The 22,664-nt window shown below is 46.9% G+C and overlaps 1 protein-coding gene across 3 annotated transcripts in view; it reads right to left on the minus strand.

Annotated features, from left to right (window-relative positions):
* The window catches only part of SFMBT2 (Scm like with four mbt domains 2), a 107,567-nt gene extending 89,069 nt beyond the window's left edge, over window positions 1-18,498 (minus strand). Inside the window, exons 1-3 of one of the 3 annotated variants that reach the window (XM_038153967.1) lie at window positions 18,296-18,498; window positions 4,975-5,135; window positions 237-331 (exon numbers count right to left, since the gene is read on the minus strand). In XM_038153967.1, the coding sequence (XP_038009895.1) occupies window positions 237-331; window positions 4,975-5,080 (201 nt within the window). In that variant the 5' untranslated portion in view covers window positions 5,081-5,135; window positions 18,296-18,498. Of the gene's footprint in view, window positions 1-236; window positions 332-4,974; window positions 5,136-7,889; window positions 12,511-17,497; window positions 17,668-18,295 lie in introns of those variants that run through there. The other 2 variants (XM_038153966.1, XM_038153968.1) reach the window with 2 other exon arrangements.
* Window positions 18,499-22,664: the final 4,166 nt, after the last annotated feature.

The following is a 22,664-nucleotide window of genomic DNA, read 5'->3' on the forward strand; positions in this document are numbered from 1 at the left end:
TGATGCAAAGGCAGAGGATAAGGGAGTGGCCCAGACACAGAAATCCAATCTGTGACTCCAACACACCAAGGTCACCTAACACTGGCTGGGGGGCTATTCCCACTCAGGCTGTCACGTGTGTGGAGGGACAACTTCTCCCCAAAATGGGAAGACTCCACTACAGTTCTTCAGGGAGCCCTTGAAAACCAGAAGAGGGAACGTGTACAACACCCACAGGGCTCAGAGGGAGCACATACATGCTTGAAGGAGGTGTGGGGAGCAGCACTGGCTCCTGTTTCCTCCAGGAACTCGTCCCAGTTGAAGTCTGCATCCTCAATGCTGGAGCCCTCATCTGTTCAAGAGAAAAAAAAAAAATAAATTAAAAAATGAGAGAAAGAAAAGCAGCCTAAAACACAGCCAAAGAAGGCAAAAGTTGTGTCAAAGAGTTCAGGGTGAGAATAGCAACCAGTATAAACATCAACAGAAGGGAAAACAGAAAGCTTGCCTTAAGGATCTGTGTTTTGACCAGCTCTTACTATGAATTCAGCAGACTCTGGGGTTTTAGCAGCCAACACTGAGACCAGAAATGACTCTACTTCCATGGCAGTGGGAGCACAAAACTGTCACACACTGCGAGAGGCACTTGTGCTCCTTTATTTTGCATTTGATGACTCCCAGGCTGTGAGGGTGGGCTGCCTGCCCACCACCACCAAGGTGTAATGTCCTTGTGCCCTCCAAGTTCTCCCCCAGCACTGGTGGCTACAGCAGTGCCCCAGTGAGAAATTAAAGATGTTTCTGTTGGCTGAGACGTGTGTAGAACAAACACCAACCCTTGGGGTGAGTGACACTCATTTTCACTCCTGCCACCCCTTCTTCTCCCTCCTCAGCATCACTGCACCCATAAATCTCAGATAAACCCCTTTTACAAGCTACAGCTGCTTTCCCCAAACCTCACTGGACCCCTACTGCCTTCTTACTCCCTGCTCCCTTCAGATGTGGGGCTCTGTGCCCACTCTCCCCCATCCTGCCCCACACAATCCCTCCCCACAGCAAGGGCTGGCCATGACCACCCTTTCTTTTCTTCCTTTCTAACCACACTGAGGCAGAGCCAAGGCCCCAAACCATCTCTGAAACGCACCCAGCAATAATTAAAAATAAATCTTCTTTCACTTACAGAAAATCAGCCAAATCTGATTGTTTTCATTTTGTTCCCAAGCAATCTTGCGAGCTCAGTTTCATCCCCAGAGCAAAAATATTTACAGTCTAGCAATGAGCTCTTTGCAATAAGCATTTATCAGGCAAACTCTGCAAGACCCTTTACCTGCCCCAACATTCATCAGCGTGGTCATGATGTAATTAAAGTGACTCATGACAAACTGAATTAAGAACCCTCCCCAGACAGTTTTATGAAGAAAAAGGCTAGGTTAATTTATTGCAATTATTGCTACAGGTCTCCAGTTTCCAGGGCCAGAGAAAATTATGTTGTGCAAGGGGAATCTCTCATTATTAAAAGGGGAAGACACAGTTTTTATTTGCTGCCCGTGGCACCAGACCCATGTAGGTGAGGGGGGAAAAAAGGGGAACAGAAGAGGGTTTTTGAGACAGAGCTGGCAGAGGGTAAAGATCTGTGTGGGAGTTCAAGGCTGAGCTGTCAACACTATTAAACACTTGCATGCTGCTGCATCAAGTCTGACCCCTTGCCTTAAACTCAAATCATCTTCTTAAACATGGAGATGCAAATCAACATTTACTCCAGTGATAAAGAGGCCACCAGATGACTCTTCAACTCAGCAAGAAACAACCCAATTCCATGATTACAATCCAAAAATAGACAAATTCATGGCAGAATAAAGAATGGGCTTTGTTTTGACTTTTGCAATCACTGCAAAAACCTCCAGGCTCAGAAGCTGGCTCTACTTGAGATATCTGACCCAGAATGAGGGGTTTGTTCAACCTTGACTGAATGATAAGCCACAACTTAAGCACAAGGTAGGAGCTTGGTGGAAAAATTCTGTATCATGCAGGCAGGCAATTTAGATGAACAGGGATATTTTTCAGCCTTCATGCCTGCAACCCTGCAGAGTTAATGTTATAGAGAAGAGCTGTGTGCAGAGATTTCAAAAGGCTAAGCCTCCAAAACCAAGCCCATCAGCAGATGGGCAGATATGATTATCCATTCCAGGCTAAAAATTGCTTAAGCAACTTTTTACCCTGAGCACAACCAGTCCCCATCCCACCAAAGGTCAGAAGCACCTGACATGAAAAGCCTGAAGTTCATCATCCCCTGTGCCTCATCCTTCCCTGCTACCTGTGTCTATGGGGTTGGGATGGGCTGTTCCAACAATTACAAGGGCATCTCCACCTCAGGACATGGCCAGGACATTTGGAACAGGCTGCCCAGGGCACTGGTGGAGTCACCATCCCTGAGGGGGATTTAAAAGACACAGAGATGTGGCACTTGGGGACATGGCTTAGGGAGTGCTCTTGGCAGTGCTGGGGGAATGGTTGGACCCAAAGCTCTTAGAGGTCTCTTCCAACCTAAATAATTCTGCGATTCTGTGACTTCCAGGTCAGCCCTGGGCTCTCTTCTCTCCTGGTCAGGCATGTCAGAGCATTTCCCTTTCCCTCAGCCCAGGATGCTCTCTGTGTACTCTCAGTTTTTATTCCTGTCTTTGCGCTCATCTCCTGGGTGAGTCCAGGCAAGTCTCTCCTTCAGCACGTGGCTCCTTTTATCCAGCCTTCCTCAGCAGTCTTACAGAAAAAGATTCATTCCACAGAGGTTTTCAGTCAGTCCAGAGCATCATCCCTAGCTCTTCCAAGGAGCAGTGTCTCCAGGCAGGTCAGAGTCTTCTCCAGAATTTGGAAAAAGCTTTTTAGCAAATATAACTAGATGCTAGTTATGGATGCATCAAGTCCTTCACAACCTTGTTAACCCTGACCTACTCCGCCACAGGCACAGAGACTGGCAGGCTCTTTCACATGCTGCCCAGCAAAACTCACACCACCACCTGTTTAACAAAATACCACCCAGATCTCTCCTTTCTAACCCCAAATTTAGAGGCTTCAACGCCCAGAGGCAAGGCAGAGTGAGAGCTGCAGCCTTCCCTCGCTGTCAGCTCATTCCTCTCTGACACATCACCAGCCTGGCTCCTCTACCATGTTTTATCTGCAGACTTTATCAGGAAATTACTTTTACAAGGTCTGTAAAAATAACGTCAGAGTACTCATTTATCACAGCATCAGTGGTTTATTTTGCTTCATTTCACCACAACGGATTCTGAAGGGACTGTATGTTTTCAAAATGGTTTTTCAATGGACTTTGTTCCCTGCTGGAATTCTGGCTGGGGGGCATCCAGAGCAGGCACAGAGTGGCACAGGGATGGGACCAGCCCAAAGGACCCAACACCACCCACACATGCAACAGGGCTGCTCACAAATCTCCTCATCCATCACTAAAACCCAACTGCTGAGGAGCCCAGGACACCCTGAAAGGTGATAAATCTGCCATTAAACCTATGTTACATACCAGCTCCCTTTCCAATTATTGGTACTTAGGTCCAGAGCTTTTTCTTAATGAAAGAGTCAAGGCTGGCTGGCTTACAATACAGTGATGTATAAACAAGCCCAGGATGACAAATAAAATCAACAAGTCATTATCTGTGAGCCTCTCAATGGCTTTAAAGTGCTCATGCATTGACATTATAAAAATGCAACTGTTCCAGCTGTTAACAGCCCCCTGGAATGTTCAGCTATGGAAAAGAAAAGGGATAAAAGACCCAAACCCTGTCACTCCAGAAACACTGATTTTATTTTATTTTTTTCCCCCCCAGTCTTCACTGGAGGAGAAAGTATTTAAGGCAAATTGCTTGGACATCTTATTTATAGCACCTAGATACACATACATGACTTTCTGAGTGAACAGAGCACTGAAATGCTCCCAACAACAGGTGTGGGGAGAGGGAGACACACAGGCATCTGATCAACCACAAACCTCTGGCACAGCCTTGGGAGAACCATCAAAATCCTCATCCCCCGCCAAAATTTAGGCACTGCAGGCCAGTTCTCCTCATTCCCAAAAAATGTCTATGGTTGGCCAACTAAATCTCACCTTAGAGATTCCTATCTCTCTACCACAGATAAAAACAGATCCAGTGGTGACCAGCCCAGCCCAGATGTGTCCACTCTGGAAATCCAAGGATCTGGTGTCCAAGGAAACAGGAAAATCACTGAGCTGCCACAAGAAGTGAGGAAACTGAAGGCTGAGTGGCCAAATTTCTGACATGCTGAGGGAGGAGCAGGGAAAAGCTTGGCTTCAGAAAGAAAGTAGGTTAGGTCTAGCCATAATGTACTTTTTGATCATATGACACAGTCTCATCCTGCTAAGGCTGGATGTGGGAAGTTAAAGCACCTGATTCCATCAAAAATCACCAGAATGTATCATTTACTTTTCTGCATCTACCACAGAAGACCCAAATTTAGCACAGCAGATCCTCACACCTTCAGGAGCCCATCCCAGAGCATTACAAAGCATCCAGTCATGAGCACAAGGCCAGCATGTGATCAGTTCTCTTCTCCTCAAGGTTTGTGAAACCCCCTCACCTGAAGCACTCCAAAAAATAGAGAAGGAAATGAGGGGGAAGGTCAAAACAAAGGAGAAATGCTGTAAATTTCTCAATGTTTGTTCTGTCTCTCTTAACCACAAAACTTCAACTGAATGAAAAATGGTGGGAAAGCTGGGAGAACACAATGTGATGCCTTGGGAAAGGTTTTCCATGGCTGTCAGTTTAAATTTTGAATAGCTGATACACCCTGCAGATGAGGTCCAGAAGAGGAAAATTACCTATTTCCCATCAATCACAGGACACAGTCCAATCCTTAAGACCCAAAAAAGGGCTTGGAGCTGTACAACCATTCCCAGTTCCTCCCTGGCTCCCAGCTGTTCCTGTGAGGAGCTCCAGCAGTGACAAGGACTCGTGGGGGTGAAGAGGAGCTCACCTGAATCGAACTGCTCCCCATCACCGTTGGCTGGGCTGGGATCCTTCTCTGGGGAGAGCTGCTGGGTCTCTCTCATGCTGGCAATGAAGGATGCCCTCGTCTCCATGGCTCAGAGGAAGAGGCTTGGCCTTCCTAATTCATCCTGCAGCAAGGAGGACAAGCTACAAGGAAAATTTCCAAAAAAAAAAAAAGCAATGAGTGATTTATTGTACACCAACCCATTCCCTCAGCCTTTCCCGATGGTTTTCATGTCACCCCATCTTGATACAGTTGGAATGAAAGATCTCAGAGGTCTTTTACAACCTAAATAATTCTGTGACCCTCTGGTGGTGACCCTTCCATCCTGCCCTTGTCTCCAGCCTGAAGCTGGGGCTGGATGAAAACCACAACAAAGGACCTTAGTGGCAATACTGTCATAGGAGCAACAGCAAAAATAATGACAACAGAGAAGATAATAAGGTAATCAACAGCACCCAGAGGTTTCACATCTGTTTCCTCCAGCTCACCAACAGAGAGAGAAGGATGAGCCCACAAAGCAGCACAACTCATCCTAAAAAAAAAAACAAAAAAAAACCAAAAACATTTCCACCAAACTTCCAGACATTTCAGCCCTTGATTTCCAGCTTTTTGATGACTAACACTGTGAGATACATCTCACTCCATAAATATTCAAACTTCCAAAGGAGGAGATCTGTGATAACGAAAGAGAGGAAGCACTGAAGCAAGAATACTCATGAGAAAGAGACTGGAGTAACTCTAGAAAATAAAACTGAGCACGCAAAATGCAGATACCTTCATGAAATAGTGCTGGCTGCAACTGTTTATGGAATGAGGACTGACCTAAGGTAACTGTACCAGTTTTGACATGCAGGGCAGCAAATACTAGCTGATTTTAAATTGGGTTGTGTTGGCAGAGGAGTTTCTTCTAGCAGGAGTGACCACAGTAAATTCAAAGTGGAGTACAAGCACACAGAAATGAAAAACAGTGTAAGGAAGAGCACGATGCTCAGATCTTGCATCAGACACCACACTAAATGAGAACTGTATTTCCAGCCACACTAAGCCACCAGACAAGCAATACCCCAAGATACACCTTTAGGAGTAGATTAAAAACAACTCCAAAGTGAGCTTTTCAGCAAAACTCTGAGATGCTGATGAATTACGAGGTGTCAAAGGACGACTGAAAAAGAGAAACCAAGAGCTGGGGTTATGGGCACAGAGGGAAGCAGCTATTCACACAAGATATGCTAAAGCAAAGCCAGGCAGCAGGGAAGGTGTGTGTCCAGAATATCTGATGGGGAGGACTGGTCCTGCTTATTAGAGGAGCCTCCAAATCCTGCATGACAGAGAGGACTGTGCCAAATGCTCTGCAAAACGTGTGACTAAAAGTAGGAAAGAAGTTTACTGCCAGAGGCCAGGCAAAGCAGGATGTAATAAGATTGTAAAAATAGATGGGATTTTTTCAACTTTTACTACTCTGGAGGCATATTCTAGAAGACTAGATATGATGGTTATAAAATAGAAAGGAGGAGAGTGTTCAGCTGTGGAATTCTCACTCCCAGTTTTTAAGGGCAGTCCTATGGCAATTTAAAAGAAGAAATGGACGTGTGTGAGCAGCTATATCAGAACTGAAAAAGATGACGAGCATGTCAAGTGTCTGATATCCATTAGCTGGACCGTGGTGGAAATGTCTGCTGGAGCAATCACAGCTGCAATTAAAACCTGCAAAAACCATGGTTTTTTCACAAAAAAAAAAATCACTGGTGAAAGCAAATTACCAAGGCAGGTGATTCAACCTCCACCAAAGGTTGTTCAGGCAAAGTTAGAAATTTGTGTTCCCCACCCCAAAGGAATCTGCTAATGAAAGAAAAAAAAGAGTATTTTAAAAAATTAAGATCATTACCCAGATCAGAGCAATATGGTTGTTGACCTCTTCACAGAGTGCCAGAAAACTTTAGGTACTCCACAAATGTGACCCTTTTCCCACTGCCACTCCAGCACTACATCTTTATTCTTTGTTGACATGAGACTTGCTAATGAATTAAGTGTATTATAGACTCTGAGTATTCTGAGTGCAGCTAACCTCAGAACATACACATCACTCATCCCCAGTGTATATTAAGTTTCAATTAACCATGAAACTAGAAGCAGTCAGTTTACTGAAAGTCAAAAAAAAAAAACAAACCCACTTCTCCTTTGATAGAGACACTTCCGTAAATATCATTAATAATAAATTAGCTAAGTATCAGGACTTTACATCAAGCTTGTTAAACGTGAGAGGAGGGTAGATACCAGCTGAAACTAAACCTTGGGGGGATGTGGCTGTTTTAATTTTTGCCAGGGACCAGACAAGGATGGAAGATAACCTGGGTCTACCAAAAAAATTCAAAGAACAGAGAGAAACAGAGGTATCAATTTAAACACAACAAATCCATCATCTCAAAGAGAGCTCAGGGTTAACAATATAAACACCAAGAAGAAACATAATCCTCTCAGTATTGTAGTTAAATCTTGTGATGCTTCTATGATGCTGATAAAACAGAGTTATGAGCTGACAAAAAGCTGAAGGTGCCCAATCGGACAACAACAGTATTTCCTTTTTTTTTTTTTTTTTTTACACAGCCAAGCCCCAGATCTCAGATCCATGAGAGAGACTCAAACCCCTGGATCATGGAATTTCCCATCAGAAATGGAAAGTGGATGGGCAAATCAGCAGGAACCTGCCCAAGGTGTCAGCAACACAACTGGGACCCATCCTCAGTGGCCCCATCTGAGACTAGGTTTGAGCCCACTTCAATTAAAAAGGGGAAATACAGAGTCTCTGAGGCACATTCAGCAACATCATCAACATTTTGGGGGTTTCAAACTCTATTTTAATGTATTTTTTTGCTTAAGCTATGGACAACTTAACTTACTTTGAAACGTCATGTTGAGAGCATCCACGTCCCAAGGAAACTGGATCTATTAGAGACCATTACCTGGTTTATTTTGGGAATAACAAGTTTACCAGTTATGGTAGGAGAGCACTTGAGTATTTCCCCAACAGCATGTGACAACAAGACCAAACTCTTATGCAAACACCAGCCTCAAAATAGCACTGAGCTTTAGTGTTGATATAACTAACTAGCAAAGAAAGCTGACACAGGGTATTAATTTTTCACTTCTTATTAATTGCTGCTAATTAACACTTCAAACAGAGTCCCCAGCCATACTGTTAACAGTAGCACACTGGCTGGCCTGCAATCATCAACATTACACCAGCAGCACACACCACTGTACTCCAATTCCTCTGCCAGTGTGAAATCCACTGGAAACCAAATCAAGGACCACAAGCCGGCCTGGGAACAAGGTGATGGGAAACAGCACCAAAAGAGGCTCAAGGTGACATTACACCAGGCAGGAGCACAAAGGAAAATCCTATGAAATGCATTTGAAAAGGCGGGGAGGGGGGAAATTCCCTGGTTTCAGATCCCTTGCTCATTGTTTCTGCACAGTGGTGGCTCAGACTGATCCGACTCTTCCCCCCACGCAGCTCCCATTCCCTTGGTATTTAATTCAGATCCAGGCTCTTAACTCACAGGCAGGAAAAGCCAGGCAATATAATAAAGAACCTCTTTTATTTCCTTCTTCCCACGGCTGTCAGTCTCAGCCCTGCCTCTATCTCCACCGTGCTGCCTTGTCATCTGTATCAATATTGGCTCTTTGTACAAGCACAGCATTGGCTTCCTCACACCATTTTACACTTCTCCTGGCAGCTCCATCCTGGTTTTTCTTCCTTTGGAGTGATCCTCTGTAGGGAGAGGTCCCTTACCCACACACAAACCCAGCACCCCTAGGGCTCTTCCTTAAAGCTACTCCTGAAAAACTTACTTTCTCCCTCCAATGCACGCTTGGATAATCAGGATTGACACAAGGAAGACAAAAAAGATCCTGCATCCTTGAAACCTCTAGCCTGAATAGTGAACCAGATGTGCCAATGTAATGCTGAGCCCTGAACGGTGGGGAAATAAATTTCATTGCTTTCCCAGTGATCTGGGATTGATTTTGGCCCCTCCAAAACCCAGCAACAGGCACTGACTGGAGATGGTCCCACCTCTCAGCACAGTGACAACTGAGAGTGGCAGCAGAGCTGCAGGGCCAGAGAATCACAGAATGTCCTGAGCTGGAAAGGACCCACCAGAAGCATCAAAGTCCAGCTCCTGGCCCTACACAAGACAACCCCAACAATCCTACCACGTGCCTGAGTGTTGTCCCAACACTTTACGGTCTCTGCCAGGCTTGGTGCTGTGACCAATTCCCTGGGGAGGTTGTTCTAGTGCCCCAACCACCCTCTGGGAGAAGAACCTTTTCCAAATATCCAGCCTAAACCAAGCCAAGAAAAATCACATCCAGAGGATAACTGCCTTAATTTCAGACACCTGAAATTCAGATGAGATGAACAACCCTCAGGGGGTTCCTGTTCTTGCACAGCACCTGCTAATGTTTTAAATATCCAAATTTCCCAGCAGACAAGCTGCATCAGTCATAGAATGGTGTGGGCTGGAAGAGGCCATAAAGACCACCTGGTTCCAGCCCTGCTGCCATGGGCAGGGACACCTTCCACTAGACCAGTGAAGGGAGATGCTCAGATGCCAGGTGGTCCTGGTGCTGTTCGTGGAGCAGGATGAAGGGGATCTCATCCCTGTGGGACATGATCCAGGATGCACTGCCAGTGCCAGCCTGCCACAAACTCACATCCCTGAGCATCTGCACAATGCAGTGGAAGCCCATTCAAAAGGGACATTGAACACATCAAGTAGCAGTTTCACTCCCAGAAAAATGGACTGTCTCTCCTCTCAGACAAAGTACCAGTTGGAAACCTTTAAAGGACCTTTTCTTCCAAATTCCTGTGAGGGTTTTTTTATTATTTGTTTGAGAGCTTCCCTCGCCAAATGTTTTCACTTATATCTACTGACAATTCCTCTTTCATATTGAAGACCCCACAGGATTTTAATAAGGGAAATTTACTGCTTTGAACAGCTCTGTGTTGCACTCTGGGGTGGAAGAAACAAATCCCATGTACTCTGGAGAACCAGGAATGTTCACAATATTCAAATACATAAAAAACAGCTGAATGGGGAAAGAATATAATCTGTTTTCCATGTTCTTGGTGGATTGAAGAAGGCAGCTTGGTTGAAACTGCAGGGAGGGGACACGATTTGGGCAGGAGAAGAAATCACTTGTAATGAATTTGGTGAAGAAGTGGAAAGGGCACAGAGCTCTGCTTTTTGGAGGAGTTAGGATGCTAATGTGTCCAGAAACTGATCCTGGTAGAATTAACCCTGCCCTGGGGTAAGGGATGGTCAGTCCAAGACCCCTTCCAGTCCCCCTGCTCCAGCCACTCAACAGGACTCATCTTTCTGCTCTTGAAGTCATTTGTGCAGCAACAGAAAATAAATGAGTAAGCCTGGAGGGAAAACATGTAAAAACAGGAAATTAGGGAACCACCGGAGCAGGGATGGTCTGGATTGTCCATCTGAAAGCCAGAGAAGGAAAGGAACCAAACTTCCCTGAAGACACACGGTGGAGAAGGGATTGTGCAAGGTGGTGGCAGCCCCTGTAACTCAGCTGGTCCTTGCTCTCATCTCTTCTTGCACTGGTGCCAAAAGCTTCACACTTTTGATGCCAAGAGAGACAAACCTGTTCCACAAAGCAATTTTCTCATCCTCCCTACCTGGCACACTCCTGAGTCCGGGATACACACAGAGATAAATGGTAGTAAGATAAGATAACAGAAAGTAAAATGAACCTAATTAGAGACTGTTAACTTGTTTACAGCAAAAAGCCCTGCAGTATTAAGAAAAGAAAGAGAGAGAGATGACAGGCAGACACCCAGGCTTGGGTACACATTACCCTCTTAGCTGTCCTGTGGGTGTAAGTAAAACCTAAGGACCTAGAGATAGACTTCAAGCCAAAATCTGCCACAAACTTCTCTGAGGACTAGATCAAACCTCAAAAATTAAAGCACTTGTTCATTCAATTTTCCTTCTCCTTAGTGAGTTGGATATTTTGTAAGCAGGGGCAAGGGGGCATTGCTGGTACTCCTGCCACTGCCCCTGTGAACCCTGGACATCCCCACCTTCAGCACCCCACAAAGCACATTTCCCAAGGACAGGGAGGTCACCACACACCAATCTTTGCTGTTTCCAGCTGTTCTGTCCCCTAAGAGGTGTCTGCACCTCCTTCATGACTCACCAGGCCATTTCCATGATGTTGCCCCCACCTTGGTAAAGCACTTCTACCCATGCTAAGCACCCAACATACACCAACCAACTACTTGGAAATATGGCATATTTAAATCTGGGCATCTTATAAAGCTCTCAGCTCAACCAGGGCCATGAAGAAGATTGGGACAATGTCCCTGATGCCCTTTATAACAGGAAAAAGAACTGCAAGGGAGAAGCACAGCAGCAATGTGCAACACTCTGTCTTCTACCAGCTCTGGGCTTGAAACAGAGCTGAAAACAGGAAGCCTTAGAGATGAGTAACTTGAAGACACAGAGCTGCTTGATCATCCTGAGACACCTCATCTTGTTAGGCAAAATCACAGAACACAGCGGAGTGGGCTGGAAAGGACCTTAAAGATCACGGAGTTCCGACCCCCACCATGTGATGCTCATCACCTCAGAACAGCAGCCACATGGACCAAATTAATCAGTCAGACCCCCTGAGTGGGACCAATCAGCCCAGAGACAGAAGTCACCCAGCAGGAAACACAAAACACTGTTTTCAGACTTCATTTAGAGCCCAATTCAGGAGTCCCTCATCAACCAAACTCCCATTGTCCAGGGCAATCAGTTCTGCCTTCTATGTCTTTGCAGCAGTCAGAGTCACTCTCAAAAAAAGAAAAAAAAAAATACAAGATGCAAACCAGAATCCAGGAAACATCTGCCATCTGATTCCAACACTTTTTAGGAAAAAAAAAAAAAGACATTTTAGATCTTGGCACTGTTTGGTTCATTTAAACAGCACAGCTGATCAGCACTTGGGCTTAGTCCTACACACACTTACATCCCTGTCGGTGCTTCACATCCAGAAGCAGCTTCACTAACTGGCAGGATCTGCCAAAAAAAGAAAAATTTAAAAAAGATCCAGCCCTCACAAGCATCTCCAGCCACCTCACAGCACAGCAGCAGGAAGAGGAGGACCCTTCCCTTGGCCAAGCACATGAGAGGGCAGCCAGCAGAGCCCTGCCAAGGTCTATCCAGAACCAAATTGCACAAGACATTTTAACTCGTAGAGTTCTACAAGTCACTTCTACAGGGCTAATTCCACCCCATTTCTCCAAGGTAAAACAAATTGGATTCCCTTTCATGTGAACATGAGGGCTGCTACAAAACATCCAAGTTTAATGCCTCACCACCATCCCAACAAAGCATCCTGGAGTCTGATCTCACTTGCACTGAGCTCCCACGCCCAAAACACCTTCCAAGTTAATGTTTGCTTTTTCCTGAACTTTCTTTAAAGATATATTTTTGATGCACCTAGGAGAGCTATGGATTTCTACACAAAGGACTTATGACCCTTTAGACTTTAAGGATCCTCAGCCTGGGGCTGTCCTGTCTGATCTCCTACACAGCAGGGGCAGGCAGAAATGTCACCTCCTGGATTTTAGGAGGGAATTCCACTTCCTTGCCAAGCAAATAAATGCAAGACTTTCTAATTAACTTTCATTCAAATTGAGTTTCAGAACGTTACCCAAGAAAATATGGCTCTTTTGCACAAGCCACCCAATGATGCTAAGAGTATTAGTCATGAAAGCAGAACTGGGAGTAAAAATAGCAAGGATTCTACACATACTTTTTTTTAAGCCTCACACCTACTCATAACTGATCCCTAGGTCAGTTGTCAAGAGCTACTTGGTTTTAGGCTTTTCTTTCTTTTTTATTACTATTTTATTTTAGATCAACACTTCTGATTCATAGAAATGGGAGTAACTGTGAACACATTTTCCAAATCAGCCTTCACGAGAATGCTTTGTTGAGGTCTTACAAAAGGCCAATCTCAAAATAAACTTTTTCAGGAGTTTTTTAAATGTCAGTGGATAAGTCTTCGCTCTTATTTCTGTATTTCCTTATTTTGCAACTCCAACATTTTAACCACCGTAGGAGTCACACCCCAAGAAACAGAAAATAAAGGAAAGAGAAATCTTTTGGCAAAAAAACCCCATAGGATGGATTTGACAGGTTTCATTGGGGTCTGTCATGCAAAGATCAACAGTTTCAAATGATGAGTTTTAAATATTGACAAGATACCATCAGCTACTCTAATCAAAAAAAAAACAAACCTGCTCCTAGGGGCCACGTGTTACAATGACAGAACAAACTGATATTTGCAGGTGGCATCACAGCAATTCATTTTCAGCACTGAGGACCCTGCTGCACCAGCTGATAGACCCTGCATCACTATTCATAGTAATAAAATACTTCTGACACCTTCAGGTCATCTACAGCATGGACCCTGTGGTCACCACATCATTGTTTTTGTGAACCCTCATGAACACACACCTCTGGCTCCTCTGCTTCAAGTTTTGGCTATCTGCCACAAGTTCTGGAGTTTGTCACAACTCCTTCACTTTACCACTTGGACACAGGGACAAGCCACCTCCTTCACCCATCACCATCCTTGTAAACCTCCTCAGGTGCTCTCCATGCCTCTGCTTACCCCACACCAAGATGAATTTAGCCAGAGAAATGCCCTTGAAGACTCACAGAAACACAGAATGGTTTGAGCTGGACGGGACCTTAAAGATCATCTCATTCCACCCCCTGCCATGGGCAGGTACACCTTCCACTATCCCAGGTGGCTCAGAGCCCCATCCAACCCAGCCTTGGACACTTCCAGGGATCCAGGGGCAGCCACAGCTCCTCTGGGCACCCTGTGCCAGGGCCTCACCACCCTCACAGCCAAGAATTTCTCCCCAGTATCTGCTGGACAAATAAGGCGGCACCATCTCTACATGTCCTGTTCTTCAGCAAGGTTAACATCACATCCCCTCACTCACCTCAGACACCATCCCATGGCTCTGAAAGGCCAGAAACAGTGACCCAAAATACACCAGCTCAGCACAGCACGAGCCAGGAGTGGGGGAAAAGCATCCCCAGTCTAAAGTGTTGGCAGTTATGGTGTTTACCCTATTTCTAGCAACACTTCCATAAAGTTTTAATAAATGCTTCATTAAAACATCAACTGCCTGTCCAGCCAGTCAATTATCACTCATAATCACAGCTATATAACTGTATACTGTCTTCTGCAGATGTTCTTACATCTGTGCAAAACACACTCTCCACCTCTGCCACATGTAACATCTGTTGAATATTTGCAAACGTTTTCTCAATATAGAACTGAAATTATACTGTCTTGCTTATAATGTATTTACTGTCCCACAACCCTGTGCACCCCTTAAAAATCATTTAAAAAGTATTGCCTTGCTGTGTACAAGGTACCAATCTCTCCACAGCTCTTTGCTGCATTTATTTAAATGGCTTTTAGATTTTCACTTAGTAACAGATTACACCGAGCCTCCATCTTATCACAGGAGTTATTAGGACCTAATCCTTTATAAGCACTGAAGTTATTAGACTTCTGAGGATATTTTCTTCCCTTTCATAAATAATCTGTTGGAGAGAGGAAAAAACAACAAAAAAAAAAAGAAAAAAAAGAAAAAAAAGAGGAGGGAAAAATCCACTTGTATCCCTGTTCACCCAGGCAACAGTCCCAACCCCGGAGAAAGAACCTGCCTCACCTGCTCTTATTTTGCCAGCAGCAAAGGAAATCAAATTTGTTTTCACCTAAAGTCTTCTAGAGAGGGAAAACAAATTGCACTAAATCCTAGCCAGCACCCTTGTCTATGTAAGAAGAAACTCCTTGGGGAAGGTTTGCCCCAGGTTCAGAGGGATCTCCACAGACCTTTCCAAATCCCTTCCATCTCCACATCCCCATCACACAACCAGGTGAAGCTGCTGCTCTGCTCAGACTCAAGGTCACCACTCTGCTATCACACTTTCTTCCCCAGAGCACCAGGGGCACAAACTGATTTTAGAAGCTGTCCTGTCCAAGGGACAACAAAGTTGGGGATGGGGAGATGCACAGGGGACAGAGAGAAGATACCCTCCCCTTCTGCAATGGCTCCATCTCTTCCCACCCCAAAGAAAACCCCACTGCAGCTCTTGCATTCTGCCACCCAAATCCCACCACAGTTTGATAACCAAGCCTCTCTGCTTATAATTAATGCCATTTTCTGCTTTTTTGATAAGAAATCACAATTTCACCCCCATCTTCTCCTCTGTCACCCTCCCCACCACCGCACCCAGAGATGTGAGTTTGCTGGATCCCTGAGCCAGCTTGGTCCTGGCAGGAGCTGGACAAGGAAGAGGGAAATGGGTGGGTTGATGGACCAGAGCCTTTTTGGAATGGGAAATCTCACCCTGCACAAGAAGGTGTGCAAACAGCATCGCCAAATAAAACCACAGCGAGGTTCTGGGCAGCATCTCCAAGAGGCACAGGGAAATAAACGAGCAGCAGAGCCACTCTTCAGCCACTGCTGGATTCTCCCTGGCTCCTCCATCCATACCCAGGCACTGACAGCCCTTCAGCCACTGCTGGATTCTCCCTGGCTCCTCCATCCATACCCAGGCACTGACAGCCCTTCAGCCGCTCCTGGATTCTCCCTGGCTCCTCCATCCACACCCAGGCACTGACAGCCCTTCAGCCGCTCCTGGATTTTCCCTGGCTCCTCCATCCACACCCAGGCACTGGCAGCCCGCGATGCTGGAGCATCCCATCGCCTCCCACTCTTCAGAACACAGATGCTCCGAAGTTATCACCTCACAGCCACGGTGGAACAGCAGCAGCACCGAGATGCTCCCTGCACGACACCGGGGAAGTTTTCCCTGCCTCTGAGGCAGCCTCACTCCTCCGCTCCCCCTGGAAAACACATCTGGAAAAGGCAGCCGGGAAGGGCACAAACTCGCGGAGAACTCCCTGCAAACTCCTTCCCTCGCTTTGCCCAAGCTGCGATTCGCCTCCGTCCCAGGAGGTTTTCAGGATCTCTCTCTGCAAGAGAAGACGCAGCTCGCACCGCCCAACTCGCCCGCCTGCCTCCCGAATTTCCGCGTGGAGCAATTCCAGAGTGGCTTTTTGCTAAACAAAAACATGCAAAAAGCGAAAAAAAAAAAAACAAACCCCAGACATGCCCAGCTGACTGCGCCCGGGAAGGTTCGACAGCTCCAACAGGACACCTCATCCCACGACATGTCTACAGCTGATGCAAAATAAATCAGCGCTCCGTCTCCCGGCCCATTATTTTATTATTTTTTTTTTTCCCCTCTCATGGCACGCCTGCGATTTTGGCATTCAAAGGCAAATCGGCCGCGGTCCCAACTCCACACGTCCCTTCCCAGCACACACAAATGCCCCGGGTACTTTTCCCACCGCCGGGTGCTGCGGGGGGTGGGGGAGAGGAATTCCCGAATTGGGGATCCCATCCTCATCCCTCCGCACCGAATTCACCAGCGCACCTCTGCGAGCAACAAAAGAGAGTTGAAGCAAACGCGTGGCACCCCCGCCTTCCCTCTTTTCCCCCCCTCTCAAAATGTTTATTTGCAGTTTTTGAAGACACCTTAACCCGCCATGTTGAACAAGCTTTATAAATATTCATTTACCGCAGTTCGGGAGCGCTACGGGAAAATATGTCTAGATCAGGGCTGCACATTTTGGCACAGCTGATTGCTTTCTCCTCTTTTCTTTCTTTTTTTTTTTTTTTTTTTTTTGTTTTTTCCTTCCCTCTCGCCTCCTGCAGCAGCTTTCCCCCCCCCTCCTTTTCCCCCGCAGATTCAGAAGAAACCCACCCGCACACCCAAAATAACTCTTTCCGAGAGAGATGTGCATCAGCCTCGTACATCTGAAAGGAGGTCGCACAAGCGTTTGGCAGGAAAGCAGAAAAACGATACGTGTAACTTTAAAAAAAAAAATTCGAAAAAATAAGGAAAAGAAAGATGGGGAAGGGGAATGATAGGAAGAAAAAAAAAATTAAAAAAAGAAGGGGGAAAAGCAAAAAAGGGGGGAAAGGGGGGGGAAAAAAGGAGATGAGAGCATCTAAAATGCGATGTGTCGAGCGAAAGCGAGCCCCGCGCGGCTGCGATGCAGGCGAGGGGCAGCGCGGAGCCTCCCGGCCCGCGGGGCGCAGCCGGGGAGCGGCAGCCGCGCTCCGAGCGCCGGTCCCGGCCGCGGGCTCAGCCCCGGCACGGCGGCACTTCCAGCAACTCCGGCGCGGGCTCACCCTCTGGGAAACGGGGGGGGATGAAACACCCACACCCATCTCGCACGCTTTGTAAAAAAAAAAAAAAAAAAAAATTAAAAAGAATTTTTAATACATCTTGGAAAGGGGAAAGCGACCCTCTCCACCCAAGCGCTGCCAAAGCCGATAAATAAAATCAAGGGAAACGCCAGCCGGGAGGGGTGGCTGCGGGGCGCGGCGCCTTACCTGCGCGAGTTTGGCTTATTTCGGGGCGTTTCTACCGTTTTTCCCCCCGCGGAGCGGTGCGCGGCGCTGCGCGGAGCGGAGCCCAGCCGTGCCTGCGCCCGCACCCGCGGCAGACTCATTCCAATATGGCATCCGCGCAGTGCGCATGCCTGCCGCTCTTTTTAGGGCTTTTTTTTCCCCTTTCTTTTTTCTTTCTTTCTTTTTTTTTTTTTTCCCTCTTTTAATATTTACCAGCCAACTCCTTCGTTGACCTTTTCCAGCAGTTTCAAGAAAAGGGATTAAAAAAAAAAAAAACAAACCACAAACAGTAAAAATAATCACGCGCGCATCCCGACCCGCCCCGGCTGCTCCGCGCCCGCGGTGCCTCCGCGCCTGGAAGCCGCGCCTCCGCCGGGGCTTTGGGCTCCGCGGGCGAGGGCAGGGATGGGATCCACGGATCCACGCGTGGAAGCGATGCCGCGGTTCCGCCGCGCTCCGCGGCGCGGGGCAGCGCGCAGCGGCATCCCGGGCTGGCCGCCCGCGCCTTAAATGCCATCAAATACCATTAAATACCATCAAATACCATCAAATAAATACCATAAATTACCATAAAATACAAGCCTTCAACACCGGAGCGCTGCCTCCCGGCTTGCCCTCCGCACAACCTTTTATTTCGCTTCTCCTCCTCGCTTCGTGTCGCCAAGAAACTTCCAAGGGAGGGAGATGGGGGAAGAAGATGTGGAAAAGAGCGACAGCAAAAAAATGCGGCGCATCCCTCAGCCCGCCCGTTCCCTCCGCTTCGCCGGGCTCCGGCATTACCTGTTTATTCCCTGTTGCAGAAAATGAATGAAATATATCAAGAAAAGCCGGCGAAGGCGCAAGGCGGGATGTAAAATCAACTGGTGGGCACCCGCCGCCCTCCCGGCGCGCAGGGACGCGCACAACTTTCCCTCCTTTGCTCCTCAGGTTATCGGATGGGATTTTTTTTTCTCTCGGGTGATTTGATGGCTTTTCCTTTCTTTGGCGAGTGCGGGGGATTCGCGGCGGAGTCGCGCTGCACGCCGGGGCTGGTGCGGGGGTGTTCGCACGTACAGCCACACTGCGGGATTTTTCACATTGCATGGATGTTCTGTTCTCCCCTCCCCAGAAAAATCAGCCCCGCTGCAGGACTGGAAAATCATGCCAGACACCACTGCCCATGTCCCCTGCCCGGCTGGTCCTGCTCTGGCGGGTGGATGTCAGAAAAATCCCCTGGGGTGGGAGGGATGGGGATAAATCCTCCGGGGTTTTTCGGGATGCTCCGACCGCCCGCAGATCCCAGAGCTTCTCCCACCCCGGTCTGCTCAGCCGCGGGGCTGGGGGTGAATTTTGCAGAGGTTTCACCCCCCTCTCTTGCAGCCCTGCTCAGGGACTGTGTAAAGCATCTTTGATGGGGGTTTTTGGAGCCCCAGCTCCCGTCTCCCTGCAGGCACGATTGGTACGATTGAGGATTCAAGTGGATGCTTTTGGAACATCCTCCGAGGTGGGGGTTGGTGCAGGGCACACACATTCAACAGGTCTGGAGGAGAGCAGAGGGAAGGGACATCCTGGTTTTGAGGCAGCAACCAGTCCTGGACTTGGTCTTTTCCACAAATTCCTTTTGGAATTAACCCCAAACGCTGCTGTGTCCATCCCCACACCTGGGCTGCCACATTTACATCACTCCTCATGCTCAGATGCAAGTGCTGTCTCCATTCGCCTTTCTCTGGTCTTTTCTGAGCCGAGGTTTGAAGTTTGCAGGTTGATTTTGGAATGATGGTGAGCATCCCTTCTTGCAGGAGCAGGGAGGGTGATCTCTGGGGTGACCCCAGCTGTTCTCTGCCCAGTTGCAAACACCAGCACCCTTTTCACTGGTTCTTGCTGGGGATTCATCACTGAACCTCCCAAATCCCTTTCCCTTCCACTCTCTCCAATCTCTTTCTCTGCCACCAGCCTCTCATGGATTTTGTGCGAGAAGACAAGTGAGGAGTGGAATAAAGATGAAGAAATATTTTGATTCTGGAATACATTTGAGAAGATAGTGAGGACTGGTAAAGAAGAGCAAATATTGCAGACAGTGTTTCTTCACACAGTCCATGTTCTTGCCATTCACACTCCCACAGGCCATGGGCATGGGCTCAGCCTCTCCTGTTCCAGCAGATTTCCTGGGAAACATACAAATCAGGCAGCTCCTCCTTTCAGACTTTGGGCTGGATGGGATTTAAAAACAGCAAGGAAACACTCTCAGAACTTCAGAATAAGACCAAACCCCCAACTAGATGCCAGGAGAGCACTGAAGTCCTGTTTATCCCGATGATTGTGGAAGTGGGTGACATTTTCAGCACAGTGACATTTCAGATTTTCAACATACTTTTGAAAGGACGATGCTCTGCAAACACCATATCTGTGCTCTCTCTCCTTTTAATCTGCTCTGCATTGGGTTACACCAAGATTCCTCTGGCTGCAGCCTCTCCTCATCTAAAGCTGGTGGCATCATCCAGTTTAGGGACAGACACAGCCACAGTGGCTCTCACAGCACTTCAGGTGTTCCTCCATCTCCTTTCCTTTAACACCAGATGCCTTTGTGCTCTATTTATTTATATATTTATTATTCATTCAGGCCCAAGAGGTTTTCCCAGAAGTTTTGGTTCCACTGTCTTCTCTGGAGCTTCTTCTTCCCTCTTCACCTTGATTTTCTCTTTTAGTTTCATTTAGAGACTATTTCTGAAGCACTGATGGTTCAATTGGTCCTGTATGGAGAGATGTGGAAGAAAGCCTTCTAAGAGTTTGTGATCTAAATTAGGTCTGTGGATGGTGTCCAAAAAGGTGGAAAGAAAATAATAGTAATCAAAGCTGAGGAACAAAATTCCCTTGGAGCTTTTCTAAGTGGCTGCTACAACAAAGCTCTCAGATATGAATGAAAAGGTGCAGATTTATATCAGGTCTGAGCTGGAGATGACTCCAAGAGCTCCTGTTGGCAGCAAAGACTTTGCATCCTGCTCATCGCTGAGAATACAAATTGGTTTAGTGGACATGAACTGCAGTAATTGCTGAGAGATTTCATTCTAACACTAGCTTTGAGAGCATCACTGGGAAAAAAAGAAAGTGCTTTGAGAAATACTGAATTGTGCCAGTGTAGTATCCCAAGATGTAAGATGGATTTAAGCCCTGGCAGAAACCCACACTGAGATCAGCTCCAGTTTCAGACTCAGTGACACTCAGGGATGAATTTTTCACAGATCTAAAGGAACTTCATTAATTTCACTGCCGTCCATGCTCCTTAGTGCTGCATTTGTTGGCAAGCATGACACCTGATCTTGTATTTCAAGTTGGGAACAGAAGTTTCACCTCTGAATTTTGTTGTTGTTTTTAACTAAAGCACTTTTATGCAAGTAACACTGATAGAAAAGATTTACCTGAGTACCAAGTACCCAAGTTGTAATGAACATCCATCTGCTGTTGCCTCTGATGATCACTCCCAAAGGATGTAACTGTTCACATTCCAAACTTTCCATAGCTGGACACACAAAACCTCTCCAACCCAGTGAAATTCAGACAGTCCCATCACTTTAGATCAGATCTTAGCAGTTCCTGATCTGCAGGATAAGATTACTACTATACACAAAATTTTTCCCATTTTCCAGGCTGTTGCCTTCAGCAGGTTCATGTTTTTAGGGGATAGATGGAGATGTAAAAAGGTCCCCTCCACAAAGAGGCACAAGCACACACACAAACAGTGATGTTATGGCATTAACAGTCCTAATTTTTCTCCTTTCTCCTGGCTTGGGAAGAGAAATGCTCTGAGGGACACTATGGGATTTGTAGGTGGTTGTGTGTTTGGTTATCCATTTCTGGCCCAAATTTAAGCAGGTGCCTGAAGGACCCAGAGCATCCCACAAGCTGAACATGATGCTGAGATGACATTTGTGTTCACGAGTAAATGGCATTAACCTTGCCGACAGAGCAAATGGGGGGACCTGAGCCAACTTTTCTACAGATGAAATGACAAAGTTGAGGCTCTGGAGCTTCATCTGTGAAAAACACTGTGAGACTGGGCAGAAGTTCCTTGGTGGCAGCCAGGTTGCCTTTCAACCCAAAGAATGTGCTTATCTCCACTTCTGGAGGTATTTGCCTGCTTTTGGGATGCCGATTCCTGCTCTGGAAAAGGGGCAGGGCTGTGGAGCTGGCACTGGGGAATCATTTGGGGCTGGTTAACAGTGTCCAGCCTGAGTGAGCTGAAGAGTGGAAAGTGTCTAACAGGAGCTTGGTGTCAGAGAGGGGACACAGGACATCACCTGGGGCCACCTCCACAGTCAAGTGCAGCTCCTGTCAGTTCCTCTGCCATACTCATCTCCTGGGACTGCTCCTGGGCTCACAGCAAAGCTTCTCTGCATTTTCCCTCTCCTCTCAACAAACCGTGGCCTTCAGCTTCCAAGTTTTCACCCCACCTTATCACAATCTTTACAGGAGGCAAAGACACCATAGGCCCTTATTTCATGACAGCCCCTGAGCCAGGCTTTCACTTCTACCTTTGTCTTCTTATTATCCATCAGCCCTAATTCAGAAAGAAGTTGGTCCCTGGGAGGTGGCATTAGGATGCTGAAAGACTTGTTTCACAGTGCCATCTCCTGGAGATCATATTTAGGCTGAATTTCTCTGACACCTTTTTCTTTTCGTGGTGTCTGAGCTTTGAAGGCAGGTGTTTAAGGCATGATCTAAAGGAGAGATTAGCATAAGTGAAGTTAATCCAAAATTTAAACTCCCTCTTTACGCTTCACAGTAAAAGCCCTGCCTCTTGAATGCTGTGAGCAGCAAAGGAATTGCTGGCTTGGGATTCATAAAATATTCATTGGGTTATGGTCTCACAGGCTTTGCACCTCTTGGCAGCAGCAGCCCTGTGTGCAGTGATTGCAGAGGCAGCACATCCCCTGGAGAGGTAAAAGGTGCCTCGGTGTAGCCCTTCTCATGCAGGATCTCAAGGAATACCAGGGAAAAGGGATCATCACCTCTCAAATGGGAGGTCTCAGGGCCAGGCACCTCCACAGCCTCCAGCAGCAGCTGCCCTGCACACCCTGCCCCAGACACAAACCCCATGTGGACACCCACACACCACTTCCCTAGCCCAAAGCACTTTATTTACCCCATTTTATTTATTTTTACTGCCTGTTGA

The sequence above is a fragment of the Motacilla alba genome, chromosome 1A (genome assembly GCF_015832195.1).
Source record: "Motacilla alba alba isolate MOTALB_02 chromosome 1A, Motacilla_alba_V1.0_pri, whole genome shotgun sequence".
Classification (NCBI taxonomy): domain Eukaryota; kingdom Metazoa; phylum Chordata; class Aves; order Passeriformes; family Motacillidae; genus Motacilla; species Motacilla alba.